The sequence below is a fragment of the Microcebus murinus genome, chromosome 3 (assembly GCF_040939455.1).
Source record: "Microcebus murinus isolate Inina chromosome 3, M.murinus_Inina_mat1.0, whole genome shotgun sequence".
Taxonomy (NCBI): domain Eukaryota; kingdom Metazoa; phylum Chordata; class Mammalia; order Primates; family Cheirogaleidae; genus Microcebus; species Microcebus murinus.
The window spans coordinates 11751385-11771366 of record NC_134106.1 but is presented as its reverse complement, the minus strand read 5'-3'; the positions used below and the strand labels follow the sequence as shown (position 1 = coordinate 11771366).

The following is a 19982-nucleotide window of genomic DNA, read 5'->3' as shown; positions in this document are numbered from 1 at the left end:
CTCTTCAGAAAAGAGAGCTGGGACTCTGGAGGGCTCACTTTCTTTTTCTTCCTTCCCTTAGGGGTCATTATCCTGCATGGTCTGGTGTCCTGTTCTTCCACATATCTGACTAGTTTGTTTGTTTGTTTCTTTTAAAGTTTAATTCAAGAGATTCAATACTGTTCCTGTTGCTTCAAGCTTCATTATTGACTCAAAGCAGAAGTTCTCTGTTAGTGTTTTAAATTGATTTTTCTGAGCTGATCCTTCTTTTGTTAATCTGTTTCCTTTAGGTTTGTTTATCTCACTAGTTGAGTTCCTATTCCTGTTCTTATGGAACATAATTTGTCCTTTCCCATAATGTATTGATTTACTTAATTAAACTATAAGAGTTCCACCAACTACCGTACTGTGTTTACAACAAGGTTAGCTTCTCTGTGCAGTTGATCAAAATGGATATCTGAATTTGTAATGAGTTAAGATTGCTTTAATTTGAAAATTACAGAAAGTGATCTTAAAATGCAGGTGTAGAGGTATTTGTTATTATTTTTTCTTTATGGATAATCTGGAGTCTGTTTTCATTCCAGGATCAATTCCCTCACCACTCCTATGCTAACTGTATCACTGATTTTGTGTTCTTGCAATAGCAAAACATTTTAATATTAGCTGAAATACTATATAATATGGATTTTCTATCACTGCTAACAACAAATTAGCAAAGCTGTAGCGTATCAAGAGCCAGAGATACTCTTTTTCCAAATTGTTAGCCACACATGTTTGAGAGTTGGTGGTATTTGTTAACTCTCATGAGCATTTTTGGACAGTTTGTCAAAGAATCAGTCACGTGTAGTGTATCCCATTCTTTCTTGGACCCTTGAATCTCATCCTGCCTCACAGAGTAATTCTTTTCTCTTTGAATACACTTTTTATTTACTTTGTGTCTTACATACTAACTTATATAGTGTCTATTTTCCAGGTCTTTTCTTATTTATGTGTTTATTGTGGGCAGGAGCAATATCTTTGTATTCCTTCTTAAAAATTTTAGTTGCTCAGTAAAGATGTGTTGAAGGAATGGATGTCTATTATGTAGTTAAGAATCTATATAAAAAGCCATGAAATCCATTTCCTTCAAATTCTTCAGTGTTTAATTTCCCTTGTCTGCCGAACACTAGGTTAACTTTGAACCTCATCTGCAATAGAAATATGTTAGAATTCCTTGCACTGCAGATACTTGCACCATTGTCTTCCCAATCATAGCCTGTGGAGCTGACATCAGAGCCTCTCCCTCTTCATTTCTGGGTCTTCACTGCTTTAATTGTGATTGTATGCCAGTCTGCTGTGTCAGTTGGCCTACATCAGAGAACTTGTGATTGAGAAGATTGTACATAGACTTGTTCAGCAGTATCTCAGGGCAAATAACCTTTTTGCTTCTTTGTTTATTAAAATGTCCTACATTCCATGTCTTTTTGTGCTTATGTGTTCTCATGCACAGGCAAAGAATTACCTACCCTATAGAGTATTGCATTGTTGCTGATTATAAAATGGGGAGTTGTACAGTCCATTTTGGAAATTTTATATCAGAAACATTTGAAAAAAATCTCAGGTACATTGTCTAAATCTTTAGCCACAAGAAAAGGGTACTTGGGAGGCCGAGGTGGGCGGATTGCTCGCGGTCAGGAGTTCGAAACCAGCCTGAGCAAGAGCGAGACCCCGTCTCTAGTATAAATAAAAAGAAATTAATTGGCCAACTAATATATATATATAAAAAATTAGCTGGGCATGGTGGCGCATGCCTGTAGTCCCAACTACTTGGGAGGCTGAGTCAGGAGGATTGCTTGAGCCCAGGAGTTTGAGGTTGCTGTGAGCTAGGCTGACGCTACGGCACTCTCTCTAGCCTGGGCAACAAAGTGAGACTCTGTCTCAAAAAAAAAAAAAAAAAAAGGAAGAAGAAAAGGGTACTGATTGTAAGTCCCCCTATGGTTTTGGTATAGTTTTTGTTTTTTCATTTATTTATTCATATTCTTCCATTCATCTTTAGTCTGCCCATTCATCCATCCATTAAATATTTAGTGAGATTTAAATAAATGCCAGGTATTGCACTAAGGAGACAAAAATGACTAAAGCTTTGAAGGAGCTCATAGTTTAGTAAAGGAGCAAGGCACAGAAATAAATGACTTGACCTTAGACAAGTTGCTTAATGTTTCTGTGCTTGTGTCTCCTCTGCTGTAAAATGGAAAAGATAATATTATCTTTGTCTTGGGACTGCTGAATTTATATATATATATATTTGCTTAGAACTTTATATTTGTGCTCCCGGATAGTAAGTGCTATATGTTAGTCATAGGCTGGGCAAAGTTGAATGGTTTTGTAGTGTGTGAAATGCCCATTCAACACAGGTTTAGAGGCAGGAACGTGCAGGGATTCTAAAGGGTGATAATGAAGAAATCAGACTTCCTGTGCCTTGGAGCCTGTCCATAGGCATTATTTGTGCTTTTTTTTGGTGATACGAGTGAGAGGGAGATAAAAAATACTCTGTTTTCCTCTCTAATCATTTTGTTCATAATCCATTTGCTCTACAGACTCACATAGGGTCAGGTTTTATAATGAGCATTGATACAATTCATGAACATTTTGGTACATTTCGGTAGTTTCGTAGTTGATAAATTCAGATGTCATATATTTTTATCTTTGTCCTGGAAGTGGTTTTTCTGGTGTAATTAATAGTCCAAAGAACATTTGTCAGGGTCTGATTGTCTTTAAGTGATATGTAGTAAAGGCCTCACTATTATTCTCTCCAGTGGTTCTGTGTCAGTCTGAGTAACAGAATAGGAAGTGAAGTTTATTGGATTTCTCTCATATTTCTTCCCTTTTGGTGGTTGTGGATGTGTACTTTTGGGATTTTCCTGTAAGAGGGTAGTTCTGATCAATCCTTAGTTGACTCTCAAATATCAGATCTTTCAGTGCCGTAACATTTAATATGTATTCTCCTTCACTAAATGAAATACTGGCAACCTTTAAACCTGTAGCTTAGTTGGTTATTATAAATGAAAGTTGTAGTTCACCGATTTTAAGTTGAAACCCTATTTTGCATCAGTACAATATTACAAATATGAACATCATCACAAAAATAAATGAAAAATAAAACATATGCATTTATAGATACTTGTCACGTACATAACACCAAATGCTGAATGTAAAACTGATTATATAAACATTTTGGGAGATTTTTCTATGTTGATCATTTTAGCTTATTGGTAAAGGCCATTGAAATTGGGCAGAGGATGCCTTTCTTTCCTGGTAGCTTTCCTTTTAGCAAGCGTTGGTATCCTTTGTTGTTCTGAGGACCTTTAGTGTCTCTTGTTCAAAACCAGGTTCGTCTGTCCAATCGGAGAGTGGTAGTGAGCGTGGTCAGTTTTCATACAAGTGACTTCTCTACTCATCTATTATCCCTTGTTTTGTTGACATTAATCACCTTGTATAGAGCAGACTTTTTCAGCCATTGAACTTTTCTGAGAAGTTCTTTAATGCTTCTCCATTGGATTTTGTGACTTTCCTTTAAACTTTTAACAATTTTCCAAATTAGTTCTCCTTTAAAATAATCAAATCATACTTTGCTTGTGGTTAAAAACTTATTTTTAACCTTGATTTTAAGCATTTGGGAGAGAGACAATGGCTTTTGGAAACTGTTGCTAACTTCTATCTTATAAATCAACTCATCACATTTTCTTATTATTGTTTTTTGCATTGACTGGGTGCTGTTTTACTCAATTAACAATGGTGTTAGTTGAGTTTATTGCAGTTTTTAGGTATTTATAAATGTAATCATTGATATAATTATTAATATGGGACTATTTATCATGAAGTAGATCTTGAAATGTCAACCAGAGTCACGTGTAGATTATTCACTAATTATGAATAACCTTCTTGCTGGTGTTAATAATAATGTTTTTTTTAATGATAACCAATATATATTAAACATTTCCTGTATACCAGTTACTGTTCTAAGGGCTTTATGTGGACCACCTACTTTAATCATCCCCAAATCTAAATGAGGTCAATATTGTTATTATCCCTATTTCACTAGTGAAGGAATTGAATCATAGGCAGATTGAATAACTCCATCAAGGTTACACAGCTATGCAGGGCAGAGTCACAATTCCAACACACAGGTTAGATCTCTAAGAGTGTACTCATAATTATCATGGATTAGAATTTAACAAAATCTTTCCTTTAGTCTCACTTTTGTTTGGTAGGGCAGTATTACAGTGTTTACTAAATAGGTGAGCCAGCTAGGTCCCAGGGGTTAAATTGGTGGTGGAAGGAGGGGAATCCAAATCCTGGAGCACTGTCACTGTCACTCTGGTCTCTCTTTTGCACATTTCTAGCATCTGAGGATACTGGTAAGTGTCAAAAATTCTTCTTAGTTTCTATTCTATTTTCCAAGTTATTTATTAGTGAAATTGAATCCCATTGGTCCATGAGAGAACTCTGAATGATACCTTGGCCTTATGAATGACAACTGGCTTTTTAATTGGTTTCCTATTGAGTTTCAGATCAATTGACTTGTTCAGGGATGGTAACCACAGTGTAGTTATACATGTAGGCCCACGTTATTATTTCTTGTCCTTTATTTACCAGAACATTTTATTCTCTGCTAAATAATAGAAATAAATATAACTCCACATTTTAAAACCAATGCATAAAAGGTGGCAATTAGTAGTAACACACTGTCTGTTTAGCCTTTTGTTTCCAAGGCATAGAACACAAATAAAAGAACTTTTTGGAAGTTTATTCTTGATACAATTTCCTTGAAATAAAACATTTATATTTAGAGTGAGAAATAATTGGTGAGAGAATTGTTGAATATAATAGAACTTGTTATATTCATTCCTTTCCTGCTGACAGATAAATGTTACCTTCATATGAAACATGTATAGTTTATTGTTTGGAATAAAACAAAGAATAGGTTTCTAATATAAAGAATCCTAAAATTAAGCAAAAGTAACCATTATTTTGTAAAGAGATAATTTAAGTTTACCATATAATTCCTTTTTTTAGTGAAAATGATGCATTTAAGTTTTAAGACTTTCTAAGCAAAGTGGAAAAAAATAGATTAATAAGATGAAATAAAGCATATGTAAATGCAGTTTTATGTTTATAGAACTTTAAATTCAGAGTGTAAGTTTTGTAAACTAACCAGACTTTCTTTGGTTCTATAAAAGTAACAGTACGATTTCTAGTTTTTTTTTTTTTGAAACACAATTTCTCCTAACCCATATATAATTGACTTACATGACTAATATTTTAATTGTGAACAGAATTCATGAAAATGGTTTTCTTTGAGTTTTATTAAGCATTCTGTTATGCTACTTACTTTATGAAAGAATAAGTAGCCAAAATGTGGGCATTTAACAAAGGTAAGGGAACCAGTCAATTATTTTGAAATATAAAGAATTATAAGATTCAGAGTAATGTGTATTCTTAAGTCTTTTTTTCTTAAACTGAAGTATAATGAGATGTCCAACTCTCTAGATAGTAGATATACCCTTACCGGTATAGCTTGTCCTTCTGTCAGTTTAATGTGTATTAGGAAAGCATTCTTGTTCTCACTCTCAGATCTATAGATTCTGTAAAAAATGTACCTCCTTTATTCATCTGTTTTTTGTGAACAAACTGTCCCCTTCCATTGCTGTATTCCAGTCTTGATTTTTTGTGATACACATGAGATCACTTTAAAAATTCCTTATTGTGTTGTTAATTAATTAATTAATTAATTAAATATACACATACTTTTTTTAGAGTCTGCTGAAAGCCAGGCACTATTTCAGGTTCTAGGATATTGCACTAGACAAAATAAATAAGAATCCTATCTTTAAAGAATTTTTATTCTGATCGGGGAAGAGGTCCTGTCTGTTTCTTAAATGCTATCATGTGAAGAAAAATGAAGAACTTATCATGCTTTTACTTTAACTCCTAAGTTTACTTTAAACTCCTAAAATTTGGTTTAAAATAATTTATTGAAATGTCCTAGAAGAAAATGAAAGAATAGAAGAAAGAGTTTCTTTTTTGTGTTTGTTTTATTTTGTTTTTGTTTTGTTTTTATATAAATGTAAGTGATCATACCTAAGATTAAGTCATGTTTGGTAGAAATTAGTTTCATAAGACTAGTAACCTGTTGGTTACATATCTTAGTTTAATGTATCCTTTAGGTTTGCATGTAAATGGTCCTTATGGGGTTGTCTGTATTAAATCTTGGGAAGGCTCAAATTGCCTCCTACCTGCCGTGCACAAATCTTACTGGTAGCTTTTATGCATGAAGTAGAATGGTGGAAATGTGGTTGGGGACTAGATTGTAGTCCCTGTGTCCTTTCTAGAGGCAGTTTAGTATGCTGGCGAAAAGTGTAGGCTTTGAATCCTAACCGTGTGGTTGTGTTCAAATTCTAGAGATGTCATTTATTAGCTCTATGAGGATGGACAAGTTAATGTATGCCTCAGTTTTCTCACTATAATATGAGGAAGATAATATCACCTAGTACATTAGATTGGTAGAACTAAATTGAGGTATTATAGAACATTTTATACTGTCTGGTCCACAGTAAGAGATCCGGAAGTGTTAAGGATTATTGTGGTCAGGTGTGGTAGATCACGACTCTAATCCCAGAACTTTGGGAGGCAGAGGCAGAAGGATCACTTGAGGCCAGGAGTTAGAGACCAGCTTGGGCAACATAGTGCAACCCTATCTCTATAAAAAAAATAGAAAAATTAGCTGGGCATGGTGATGCATGCCTGTAGTCCTAGCTACTTGGGAGGCTGAGGCAGGAGTATTGCTTGAATCCAGGAGTTTGAGATGCAGTGATCTATGATGATGCCACTGTACTCTAGCCTAGGTAACAGAGTGAAATCCTGCCTCAAAAAAAAAAAAAGATTATTATTACTGATATAATAATAAGTTATAGTACTTCTATTATTATGTCAGCAGTGGTGGTCAGCACATTTAAATACAGGCCAGTTGTGCTGTGCCTTAAAATGCAGCAAAAATAATTTAATAACCTAGGACTCTAGACCTACCTTTCAAAGTGGGCCTCTGAGCAGAAATTATTTTTAATGTGTTTTGATAAAAATAAGTATGTTTTCTTACTCATTTCTGTGCAGTGAAGATAAAGTTTACAATTTTCTAGTCTCTAAATATCATACCAAAGAAGTATTATTTTGCTGAGGGCCCCACATCATTACCAATCATGTTAGTAGTAACTCTTATATCTAATATCTGCTCTCTTTAGAAAATACAAATCTCAACTTGTGATACAAGTTTCTAAAATTCTTTTAGAAAACATTTTGTGTATTTTAAGGAACTGTGTCTATTTTATTTATAAAAGTCATAATAGTTTGCTAGGTTTTTTAAAATTTTTTCTTCAGTACTCAATTTTTGGCTATAATTCATTCTTATGTTGGAAAAGTGAACATTACCATCATGATTGTATCTAAATATTATCTTTTTTACTTTTCATTTCAGTGGTCTGATAAAATATTAGTCATTGACATGGAAGAAAATAAAATATTTTTTTTAATTTGGTAACAAATGAAAATATTGTGTGGTATCCATTCTAAATCATCATGTATATGATTCAGAAATTTTAAAATATGAACTCAAGTGCCTTCAAAAATGTATCTCTGGTAGGATATTACATGCTAGCTGAAAATTTGTGTTTTAAATATACAGTATAATAAACTGATTTTGTATAGCTAATAGGGAATCTTGACTTTGGGTAATTTTCCCTAAGAATAATAACTGCAAGGGTGATGCCATTGATGAATCATCACTGCTCCTTCCCAGACCTCATTAGCTTCCTTCTTCTGCTTTAAAACCCTCCAGTGATTTCCTATTACTTTGTACATGAAGAGCGATCTTTTTACCAACACAATTTTCAAATGTTTATGAAGTGTTTCTCGTGCAAAGCATGTTGTATGACCTAATATAATAATATAAGAAAGTGCAATTTGTTTTCTGGGGCTGTGATTAATTTCAAGAAAAGGCTACTCTTAATACTTAGAAATATTAGAGAAAATATTTTATTGAACTATAAAAGCAAGGTAATTGAAATTTGTTTTTAATGTTTTTCTTTATTCTTAATTCAGAATGATTCAGTTGCTTTCCTAGTTTTATGGATGTTAGTATCATATACCACTCCAAATACTATAAACACAAATCTCAGAGATTAAGGTTATAGAGATACTTTTTGCATCATATTCCTTGTGTAGCTAGTCATTGAGGTGATGTGTATTTAAAATCTTATGCTTTTTTTTTTTAAATTAAAGTTGTAATGGTGACTCCTTGATGATCGTTCCTTGGCATGAACATAAACATCGAGCTAAAGATTGGTGTGAGGCGTTGGAGTGCAGGTCAGTATGAGCCAGCTGGAGGCATCTTCATTTCTTTTTGGGGTGGGTGAGTAGATAGATGCCTTGTCAAAGTGGTGTGTGGCCTGTGATCTCGTACTTGACGATGACACTCTGTGATTTAGAAAGTATGAGAGAAGTTTTAAAAAACGCTCTTGACTCAGTTATGTTAGAATTTTTTTAATGAAAAATATTAAATACCACAAAGGAATTATGTTAAAAATGATTTTTATTATAACAACTCTTTTTATTTTGAGGTATCCCCTTGCAGTCTTTCACATAAAGATGTATTTTTCACAATTGCAATGACGGTATGCATGCAGTTTTGTTCTTGGTTCATTTTTAGTTTTCATTTTTATAAGATATAACTTTGGAAAGCCTCTGAATGTGGAGGTATCGAGTACTGCAGAAGGGGGTGGGAGATGCGGGGTGGGGCTGAAAGTGCATGCAAGGAACATTTGGATCCCTTTATCTCCCCACTCTTCAGAATCAGGTAGGTACTCTTTCTCTGTCTCTCCTTCCATGCTGGTAGGGATTGAGATATGGTTCCCAAAGATTAGTGCACTACAAGGTGACAGTGAAGCCAACAGACAAACAGGTGCTGCTGCACCCACAGAGCTTCCTAGACAGGAGGTTAGACTCCAGCAGGTAGAATAAATGAGCAGGAAAGGCAAAACATACAGAAAATGGAACTGAAAGAAAGTGGTACCTTGCAGAAAGAAGAAAGCTTTAAGAATTATGGTTAATATTATCTGGAGATAAGAGAACATATTGTATTTGTGAAACAATAGCATTGTATAAAATAGGAGCAGAGAAGTAAGAGAACTTTGGGACATTAAGAAAAATTGAAAGTGGCCATATAAAAATCAGAACAGTTGGAAGATGAAAGCAAGGAGTTTTCCTAGAAATTATAATAAAAATATAGAGCTAGAAAATAACAGATATTAAAACAAGCCTAAATATTCAAATTGCAGGCATTCGAGAAAGAGATGCCATAGATAATAGAGGAAAGGAAATGGTGAGAAATAATTCAAGCCTATTACTTAGAGTCAAAGATTATGTTTTTTTTTTTTGGATTGAAATGTCCATTACATCAAAGCATGCCATCATGACCTTCTAGAATATTAGGGATACAGTCATCTAAAGAGAAAGACATGTTACATGAACAGAATTAGGCATCAGAATGACCTCAGACATTTCAAGAGAACCAGTAGAAGCTAGAAGACAATGGAGCAGTTTTTTGAAACTTTTAGGGGGAGAATATTTTTGATATACATTTCTATATCCAGCTAAAAATCATCAAGTATGAATTTTACCACTTAGGGTTTATAAAATTTACTACCCATGTATACCCATATTCAGGTATTCCATGTATACCTTATTCAGGACGCCATTATAAGATTACCTTATTAAAATGAGGGAGTAAAATAAGAAAAAGAAAGCCACTGCATTCAGAACTGGGCCGTGGATGACAGCTGTGCCGTGTCTGGTGGGAGAGCAGCCACTGCAGATTGTGGTGAGGTGCGGGCAGCTTCAAGAGCCAGGTCTCTTGGGAAAAAAATTTTAAAAATGGAGCTGATATACTATGTCATATGTTTGACCATTCTAAATGCTTTATATTTTGCCATTGATAGATCTTTGGGGAATTGGGGAAAAAATAGCAATGGTTGCATATAAGCAAGCAAATGGGAGGACAACAGGCAGTTATTAACTCCAAAAAATAAGAAGTTATTTAAGAGGAGGACTATGTATCATACTATATTGATGCCATTGGGCTCAGCAGTAGGTGATATTTACATAACTTATTATAATGTTAATAATTAGTGGTTTAATCTAAATTGTGATATATCCATAATGGTAGGAAGAAGTATGGGGGAAATGAATGGTTGTGGTTTAAGATAGCCACATAGTGTCTAAAGTAGGTGAATCAGGAAATAGTTAAAAACACATATTGTTTGGACATATGGAGGCAAAAACCAGACAGACTTGTACATGGTATAGAGAATGACAAGGATGATGGCAGTGAGGGTTAGGTAAAGGATTGCTGGTTTCTATTTGATATGTCCCTTCATACTTTTTCTTTTTAAAAGTTGTGTGTGTTTGTGTACTGTCTAAAAAGTGATAAATAAAAGCTCTAACCAGTAATATGATTATTGCAAGTGAAATTTGGAAGCTGTCTTCATGTTAATAGCGATGTTGACAGCTTCCCTCTGTAGCTTTTGGGTTCTTGATATCTGAGTTAATACAATATGTAACTCTTAGCTACCTTTTTTACTCCAGTGAGTTTTAGTGTAATCACAATGACTGTTCTACTGTATTTTTGCTATCATTTGATTTTTAAAAATTACTTAAATTTAGTTTTTATTTTTATCAAAGTTGTATATATTTGCAAATAGTTTAAAGAGTTAAATTGTTCTACTAAGCTTCTTTAAAACAAGGATACAGATTAAAACCCATGGTCCTTTTCTCCCCTTCCCTTCATATCCTGCTCTCCAGAAGCAACTACTCTCAGGTCCTTTCAGTGAACGTATTGGTGTTTATCTCCATATCTCTGAGTAATGTCCTTGTGTAGTTGTTTCTTGATTTTTTTTTTTTAGTTTTGTCCATTATCTGTTGATTTCCTAGTATGGATGATGATAGTTTACTCTCTTTTTATTCCATGTACCCTACCCTTCCTTGGATGTTTATTCCTCACAACTCCTTTACAAAAATCCTTTACTGTCATTCAGTAGAGTTTCAGGAGAAAGTGGATCTTAACACATGGTATCTATCAGCCATATTTAACTAGAAGTCCTGATTTACCTATTGTAGTGAGAGAGTGAAGAGGGAGATAAATTGAAAAATGTGGGATGTTGAGATGGTGTAAGGGAGATGGATATGGTGGTAGGGAAAGGTGAGGGGGATTCTGCTGATGACAGATTCTTTCAATTTCAGATGGTGCTTTCTACAGAGTAGTGCCATCAGAGCACCTGACCCTTTGTCTGATACTCCTAGTTCTCCTTAGTCTTTGCCTTTTTATGATTTAAACAAGTAGATAAAAGGGATGAGGGCATTTCTTCTCTGACCAACTGCAGCAAGCTAAAATGTAAGCAAATCTTGCTGTGCTGGAACTCCTAAAACTATAAATATGTAAAGCCAGGAAGAGTTTGACAGAAGAAAGTATGATTTTGAAGATGATACAAATTTTTAGTAGTGACAGACAGGCCATATCTTATTGCTTATTTATTCTGTTAGTGTCTGTCCTCTGTTGGGTTCAGGAATACTGAAGGAAGAAAAAGAGATGCAGTTCCTGTTCTTATAAAATATGTGTTCTAATTGGGAAGTCCTGCTGCTGCAAACTACTAACGGACTGAGTGCTGGGAACGGGAAGTGCACTGTGGGAAGGGGTGGTTTAGGAAGGTTCTTCCGTAGAGGTGCTGGGGAGCCTGAGATTGCACAGATAGGTGGGAATGAGTGCAGTGGAGGGAAGTTTGACAAGTGAGGAAAGGGAGTGTTCTGTGTAGAGGGAAGAGCATGTTGGGAGGCTCCAGGGAAAGCCCCCTTCAAAGACTGAAAACAAGACATGCCAAGCTTTGTTTAAAGTTAAAAAAATAATAATAATAAAAGGAAAACAAGACATGCATGTTGAAGTGTATAGAACAAAATTGAGATTTGTATCACAATGAGGCTAGACTACTTTGAGGGAGATTTCAAACTATATAAATATTATAGATGTGGGATGATATAATTAGGTTTCTGTATTTAAAGAAGATAACTGTATTACCTGAGGGTGTTGTGAATTTAGTTTTGAACTTGTTGCATTTGAAGGGCCTGTAAATATCTATGAACAAATAGCAGGAAGATTTTGGAGCTTCTAAGTGAAGTCTTGTTTAGGCGTAAAAATACGGTAGCTGTTGTGATGTCTATGGCGATTTGTATTGTAGAGTTGAAGGGGAGACCTGGAGAGATGGTGCAGAAGAGAAGAGAGCTGGGCTAAGCATGTGGCAGTGCTGTCATTTAACAGTTGGGTAGAGGAGGCTGCTCTAGCAAAGGGGACCGAAAAGGAGCAGCCAGAAAGATAAGCACAGACTGGAGTTGAGAGGAAGTGAAAGGAAATGGGTTTCTAGGAGATGTGGTTAGCTCTCTCAAATGCTGCTGAGGGGGAAATAGGTAAGAACTGAAAAAAAACCAAAAAACTATCAAAGGAACTAAAAGTTGATGTTGGCTATTTTTCCCTATTGAAATGGGGCAGATGTAAAAGATTCCAGGAGGAGTGATGTGGCTTTATGTGGCAGTGGTGGGGAAAATTCCCTGATAAGAATGTTACTGACATTATGAGACTAATTAAGTGAAGAACCATTTCATAAGTAGGGAGGCCTTATTGCCAGTTATATTATAGCACAGTAGGTGGCCTAAGGCATGTGGATAAAGTGCTGGAATACCTAGGGGCTTTGTGTCTAATCATATACTATAGCTGCTAATAATTTCGATAAAAAAATAACTGTACATAAAATTAAGCACCAACTTTGTTCCAGGCAGTGTACTCTGTGTACTTTATTTATATTGTTCTGAATTTTTACAACATTCTTGCATAGTATTATTCCCTTTTTTTAAGTAATACAAGGAATGTTGGGCTAGTTTAAGTTAAGTAATTTGCAGAAGATTTCATAGCTTCAGATTCAGTTCTGACTGCAAAGTTCACTGTCTTATAATAGTAACAGTTACAGCACCCGCCATATACTATCAACTTACTTAGATGAATGAATGCCCCTAATGGAACACAGCATTTTTCCATACATCCATCTGAGATTTCTGAGTTTGAGTTACTTTCTACTCATTTTTTAGTCCTTACCCATGGAAGGCAGCTGTCCATGATCATCTTTATAAAAGCTCCTCATAATTTGTGATTCCCGGGGTGTTATTCTGTGTACATTCCTCTGAGATGTTTCTTTTTCATGCCTGATGGGGAATGTGTAGAGTAGTCTTGGGCTGTTCAAATGTCAGTACAATACTATATTGCTGGCACCTAATAGAGGCATGTTAACAACATAAATGAGGTGTATTTCCTACTATTTTTCTGAACATTGAAAACAAAGTTTCTTAATTCAAATTGGAATCACCTACGGGTATTTTCTTAAACAAGGCCTGGCTGGCCAGCACAGGTGATTTTGATTTAGTAGGCCTGTGGTAGGCACCCAGCCATGTGCATTTTGTTAAAGCTTCCCGGGGTGATTTTGATTTTTATTAATACTCATTTGATTGATTTGTGGCATAGTTGTTCCAATTTATTATCCATTCTGATTTTCTAAATTGAGAAAACCAGTGGGAAAATAAATTAAGCATCCTAAATACATCTCATTTATTTTGTAAGAGTGCACATACATATGAGAAGATACACAAACACACATACCCACATATATATGTGCTCTCTGGCCCTATAACCTGCTCTCTCCCCATCTCTGTTCCTGTCTTTCTCTCACAAAATTATAATTTTTCCAGCATTCTAGCCAATTATTAATTGTTCTTTTTGTGCTTCACAGAAAGGTTGTTGAGCCAAGTCTCGAAGATGAAAGTGAATTCTTGTATGCTGCACAGCCTGAGTTACTGAAGTTCAGGACAACCCAGCTTTCAGTCGAGAAGGTTATAGACTGGTATCAGAACAGAGCAGAGGAAATAGAGCACTATGCCCGACAGGTGAGGGGGCAGTGACACCTCTGTGATGCTAGCAGTGCTACTTTGGATCTTCAGGATTCAGTACCTATTAATAGAATGGATGCCGACACTGGTGCCGGGAATTGTGCATATAATTTGCAAAGGATGAAATAAATAATTCTTATTACTTTTGTTAATTTGTCCCTTGGATCAGAAGGTTTTGTGGCTTTTGTTTTGGATTCTTACAGAGCAAATATGGACAAGAAAAGTTGTTTAAAATCTTTCCTTAAAATGTAAACTGCAAAGTATGGTACATACTGTCTCTGCTTTTCTATATATTTTTTAAATAGACTTATACCTTACTAATTTAAGAGATTTTATCAACATACAAATGCTTGATTAATTCCCTATTATATTGCAGTAGTATAGTAATTGTGATTTTGCCTTTCTTTCAGGAACCTTGTTTGAAGATGTTTCTAATGTTTTCCTGTAGTCTCTGCCTAATTTCTCTCACTTCCTATGCACCTTTACTGAGATGTATAACTGCTGCATCAGAGAGGGGTCATGGAAGAGAGAGGAGGGTTATGCTGAACCTTAGTATATCTCAGTACTGATGTTGACTCTTTGACTCACAGATGTTGTGACTCTGGGCCTGTTGCCTACACTTTCTGTTGCTCAGTTTTCTCATGGGGTAGTTCTTTTACCAGAATTGATAAGAACAAAGAAAATATACTTGAGAGAACATTAAAAAAATCTGTCAATTGAGTGCTCTGTAAAAATAAGCAAAAGTTGTCATCTTCGTAGAGAACACATTAACATTCTTTAGTAATTCAGAGCAAAGAATGGCAAAATGCGCTTTTAAGTTGTTTGTATGATCTGGCCAACGAATACTTGCAGTTTGGGCTTTGGATTGCCTGTGAGTCTTTCATTTGACAGGGAGGTTGTTTCAGAGGGTCTGACGAGCAGCAATACTGTGAGAAGTAATATGTTCCCCTTTGTTAAAATTCTACTTAATATATCTGGCATGGCCTCATGTTTCCATGTGATAATAGGCTTCCTGAATTTCTGCTTAATCTAATTCCTACATATAGCATTCATAGGATTGAAGATGAATCATTTGCTGGAGGTGATGGGAATATTCTAGACCAAGCTTTTTGAGTTATGGCCAAGAACACTTATGATTGACTTGTTAAGTTTTTGAAGATGGCTAAGGACCATAATACTTTTAAAAATGTGTAGACTCTTAAGATATCAAAATGAAAAGACTCTTTGGAGATAATGTAGTTTAATTCTCTATTTTATAGATAGATAAATTAAAGTCCATAGAAAGGAAAATGAGCATCTTGCACAGGGACAAACAGTGGCAGAGCCAGACAAAATACAAGTCTCTGTATAATCTTTCTTACAGTGTCCATATAAAAATGATGAATTATACAAATCTTAATGACTGAGAATAGGATATATAAATCTGAAAAAAGTGGTTGTTCTCAGATCTGCAAAATCATTACATCCCTACATGAAAATTATAGATATTTATATTTTATCTAGAGAAATAATTTCCAGAAAATTAATATAATGACTTAACTGCAATATACAGGATAAATAAAATATATAAATGTTTGATTATGACTATACTAGTAAGTAAAGTCAGTGAGAAATCACTTTGAATAAGATATCTGAAATTGCAGACAGATTCAGGTATATTGTATTGTTGAGTTAAATACCACAAATTGTTGTCAGAAATATGAACAACTAACTAATGGTGAAATTTTAGCGAAACAAAGTTAAAGTCTTCCCTTGATTATACAGTAGCTGCATTCCAGGAAAATTTAGTGCAAATTAAACCATATAAAAAAGAATTTCGTTGGAAGGCTGAGGCAGGAAGATTGTTTGGGACTAGGAGTTTGAGACCAGCCTGAGCAACATAGCAAGACTCTAAAAATAATAGAAAAAGCCAGGCAGGGTGGTGGTACATGTCTGTGGTCCCAGCTACTCTGGAGGCTGAGACAGAAGGATTGCTTGAGCTTAGAGTTTGAGGTTGCTGTGAGCTATGATGATGTCTAGCCCAAGTAAGAGAGCAAGACCCTGTCTCAAAAAAAGAAAAAAATATATTATTTTGTTTAAAGGTTAAATGGAGTTGAGATTTAGACTCTGATAGTTGTAACTAGGTTGTCTCCTGTGGACAATTCTCCCATTGAGAACTGGAGTCGTAGACCAATATCATGTATCTGGAAATGACCACATCATACTGGTCATGTTAAGCAAGGTGTACTGCTCTGCTAATACAGGAGAAACTTGGTAAAAACTAATGTAGCAAGCACTGAAGTGAGCCACTGAGGCATGTTTTTGTACAGGCGAATGTAAGCTGTTGTCAGATGCACCTAGACAGCTTTTAAGACTCCGCTGGAGGAAGTGCATGTTTTCAGCTTCTGCCCAAAGCTATTGCTTCACAGCCTACAAGGCGGCCAGCCTGCAGGTTGCAATACTTTATGAGAAATAAAGCTCTCCTTTCCAAGTTGAGGGGTGGGATTCCAGTGACATCGTATGATTTACAGGAATTTAAAGAATATACATAGTTTATCATTGTCTCTGACTAACAAGAAAAAGAATCCTGTTTGATGGACCAATTTTGTTTGAGTACTTTGTAGTTTCTTAGGTGCATCTAGATATAGCTTTTTGAGAATACAGAGAAAATTCTATCTGTGTATGTGTGTGTGTTTACATAGACATTAAAAAAAAAACTGATTTGTAGGTAGTTCTTTCAGTTGAGCTAGGAATGAGAATTTGAAAATTTCTGCTGTCTGTAAAAAGTACTGGGCAACCAGCATTATGCATTTTAAAAGATCAATAATTATTCCTCAATTTTTAGTCTTTAAATATGTAGTAACCCAAAGATTAAGCATTATTAAGCATTTTAAAAAATAGCAGTAACAGAAAGAGAAAAAATGCCACACTGGAATGAAAAATAAACTGTCATTTTCTTTTTACACTTATCTATGTTGTGATTTATTCTTTCCATAGACTTTACTTTTTAGAGGAGTTGAGAAAAAGGCACACTAGCCTGAAAAATAAACAATCATTGTTTTTATTTTATCTATATTTTTATTTATTTATAGACTTTACTTTTTAGAGGAGTTTTAGGTTTATAGAAAAATTAAGTAGAAGGTACAGAGAGTTCCCAGAAACCCCCTTTCCCCCACCCCCAGCTTATCCCCATTATTACGTCTTGCATTTGAGTGGTATATTGGTTACCACTGATGAACCAAGATGTCTTTCCATAGGTGAATGGATAAACTGTGGTACACAATGAAATATTACTCAGTGCTAAAAAGAAATGAGCTTTAAAATCATGAAAGACATGGTCCGAAACCTTAAATGCACATTATCAAGTGAAAGAAGCCAATCTGTAAAGGCTGTATACTGTATAGTTCCAACTATATGGCATTCTGGAAACGGCAAAACTATGGAAAGTAAAAAAATTTCAGTGATTGCCACGTAGGGAGGAATGGATAAACAGGGCACAGAAGATTTTTTTTAGGGCAGTGAAACTATTCTTTATTATACTAAAATGGTGGATATGTGTCCTTATACAGCTGTCAGAACACATAGAATGTACAGCACCAAGAGCACACCCTAATGTAAACTGTGGACTTTGGCTGACAATGATGTGTCAGTGCAGGTTCGTGGTCTGTAACCAACATACTGCTCTGGTGAGGCGTGCGGATGGGGAGGTCGTGTTGGTAGAGGGGTAGGCCAGGAGGTGTATGGGAACTCTGCATTTTCTGCTCAATTTTGCTGTGAACCTAAAACTGCTCTGAAAATAAAGTCCATTAAAAAAAACCTGTAGAGCTTTTTGAAATTTAAATTTTTTAAATGATGTAGCAATAATTCCTAGCCATCTTGAATTCTCTTTTTGAGTAATTAGGATAATTATAAAGAAAGAAAAGTGATTTTGGGGTACTTTATTTAGTTGACTTATACTCTTTCTGTTGTTCCTTTCATTTATATAAAAGCACTTATTTTATTTTATTTTTTTTGAGATAAGATCTTGCTCTGTTGCCCAGGCTAGAGTACAGTGGCATCATCATAGCTGTCTGCAACCTTAAACTTCTGGGCTCAAGCAATCCTCCTGCCTCAGACTCTTGAGTAGCTGGGACTATAGACATGCACCACCATGCCTGGCTAATTTTTCTATTTTTTTTTTCTTTTTTTTTTTTAGAGACAAGGTCATATTATGTTGCTCAGGCTGGTCTTGGACTCATGGCCTCAAGTGATCCTTTTGCTTTGACCTCCCAAAATGCTAAGGTTACAGGCATTTGACACTAAGCCCAGAATTGTTTTTTAAAGCTTCATGTTAAGTATTGACTTTTCATGTGGCTTATGCCATGATCAAAGTGATATCTGACATAGTTTTATCTTTTTCATTTTTAGAGATTTAATTGGTGTGGGACTTCTTTTTCCTTAGTGCCGGTAAATGCCTTTAGCAAATCTTGTTTGTTGATTTAGAAAATGTTTATAGTGGTAAATTTTATCTGGTGAGGGCTTGGGGTATGCGGTATTAACTCTGCAAGTTGCATTAGAGCCTATTTCAAAGTGTTAGTAATTTGATTTTAGAACATTTTTACTTCAGTAAGTATTTGGGAAAGCAATAAATTCAAAGTTGATATTAGAAAAATGAATTTAGATCACAGAGTTGGTGAGTGTATTACAAATTGCTAATATGTTATGTGTGCAAACTATTACTTGCATGAAGTTGTGTTCTCTGCATCAATTTTCTTAATGTTTTCTGAAAAATTCATCTGAGACAGAGTTGTTTTTTGTTTTTTTTTTTAAATTGGTATGAAGGCAAATGTATTCTTTCAGATGGGAATTGTATTTTTATTACTAGGCATTAAGTTAGAGAACATTTATCTATTAGAGTACCACCAGATCCCTTGTTTTGCCTCATGCTTTACCTACGTATACCCAACCCCTTGTGTTTATTTGCACCACTCTTTCCACCTGAGGATACATTTCTTCTTTTTTTACTGTCATCTGTCAGTCTGTGGGCCTTGGCCAGGCCCTTAGTATTGCTTGGCATTTTCCTTTGTGCTGTATTACTGCTCTCTCTTCCCCTTCTCCTCTACTCCTGTACCCCCCACTTCCCTGGTCATCCTCAGAAACTGATTTTGCTTTGTATTTCATTTGAAAGTTTGAAAACTCCCTTCCATTTGCACTTATTCTTTCTGGCTTTTCCAGAGGAAAAGGTCTCTCTTGCATTCAGAGGTACTTTCTTTGTTTACCTATGCTCTGGATTCTTCATTTCCACCTGCTCAGGATCGTTTTATCAGTCATCTGTTTTCTTCATCCCTTATCTTTAACTTCTCATTCTTTACTGTGTCTGCTACAGTGTTTCAGCAAAATTGTCTCCTTAATTGCCTGCTATATTCTTCCTGCTGTATGTCTTCAGTAACACTGTCATAGTTAGCTCCTTATTATTTTTTGCCTAGTCCATAGCAAGTGTTCAACAAATATTTACTGAATAAATGAGCAAACTAATTGGTGGATGAATGGGTGGATTAGTATATTTCTGTCTGAATTCCTCTAATACAGAGCTGCAGTGCTCATGACTAGTCTGCCTGTTTTCATCCAGTCCATTTCCACTTCATCATTCACGTTTCATTCATCATCACTTTGGAAAGAATACTGAGTATTCTATTTATGGCACACCTCAGTAGAAAATCCTTCAGCAGTATTGATTTCAGGGTAGAGTCCTGTAAATTTCTTAGCTTGGCAAAGGATATTCTTCATTATCCACCTTCCCTCATCTCTTCCGCCACCCCCCCCCCGCCCGCCCCCCGCCGCCATCTTTTTCATCACTCCACTTCCCACCTCCTTTTCAGTCACAGGAACTGATTATACTCTCACAACATACTGTGCATCTCTGCCTTCCATGCTGCTCTCCTTCCTTAATCTTCCCCCTTCACCTAATACCCACT

The 19982-nt window shown here is 35.4% G+C and overlaps 1 protein-coding gene across 2 annotated transcripts in view; it reads left to right on the top strand.

Annotated features, from left to right (window-relative positions):
• Window positions 1-19982, top strand: part of NBAS (NBAS subunit of NRZ tethering complex) — a 328315-nt gene that overhangs the window by 105768 nt on the left and 202565 nt on the right. For both annotated transcript variants that reach the window (XM_076000562.1, XM_076000561.1), the window contains exons 22-23: window positions 8293-8376; window positions 13893-14046. In XM_076000562.1, the coding sequence (XP_075856677.1) occupies window positions 8293-8376; window positions 13893-14046 (238 nt within the window). The remainder of the gene's footprint in view (window positions 1-8292; window positions 8377-13892; window positions 14047-19982) is intronic.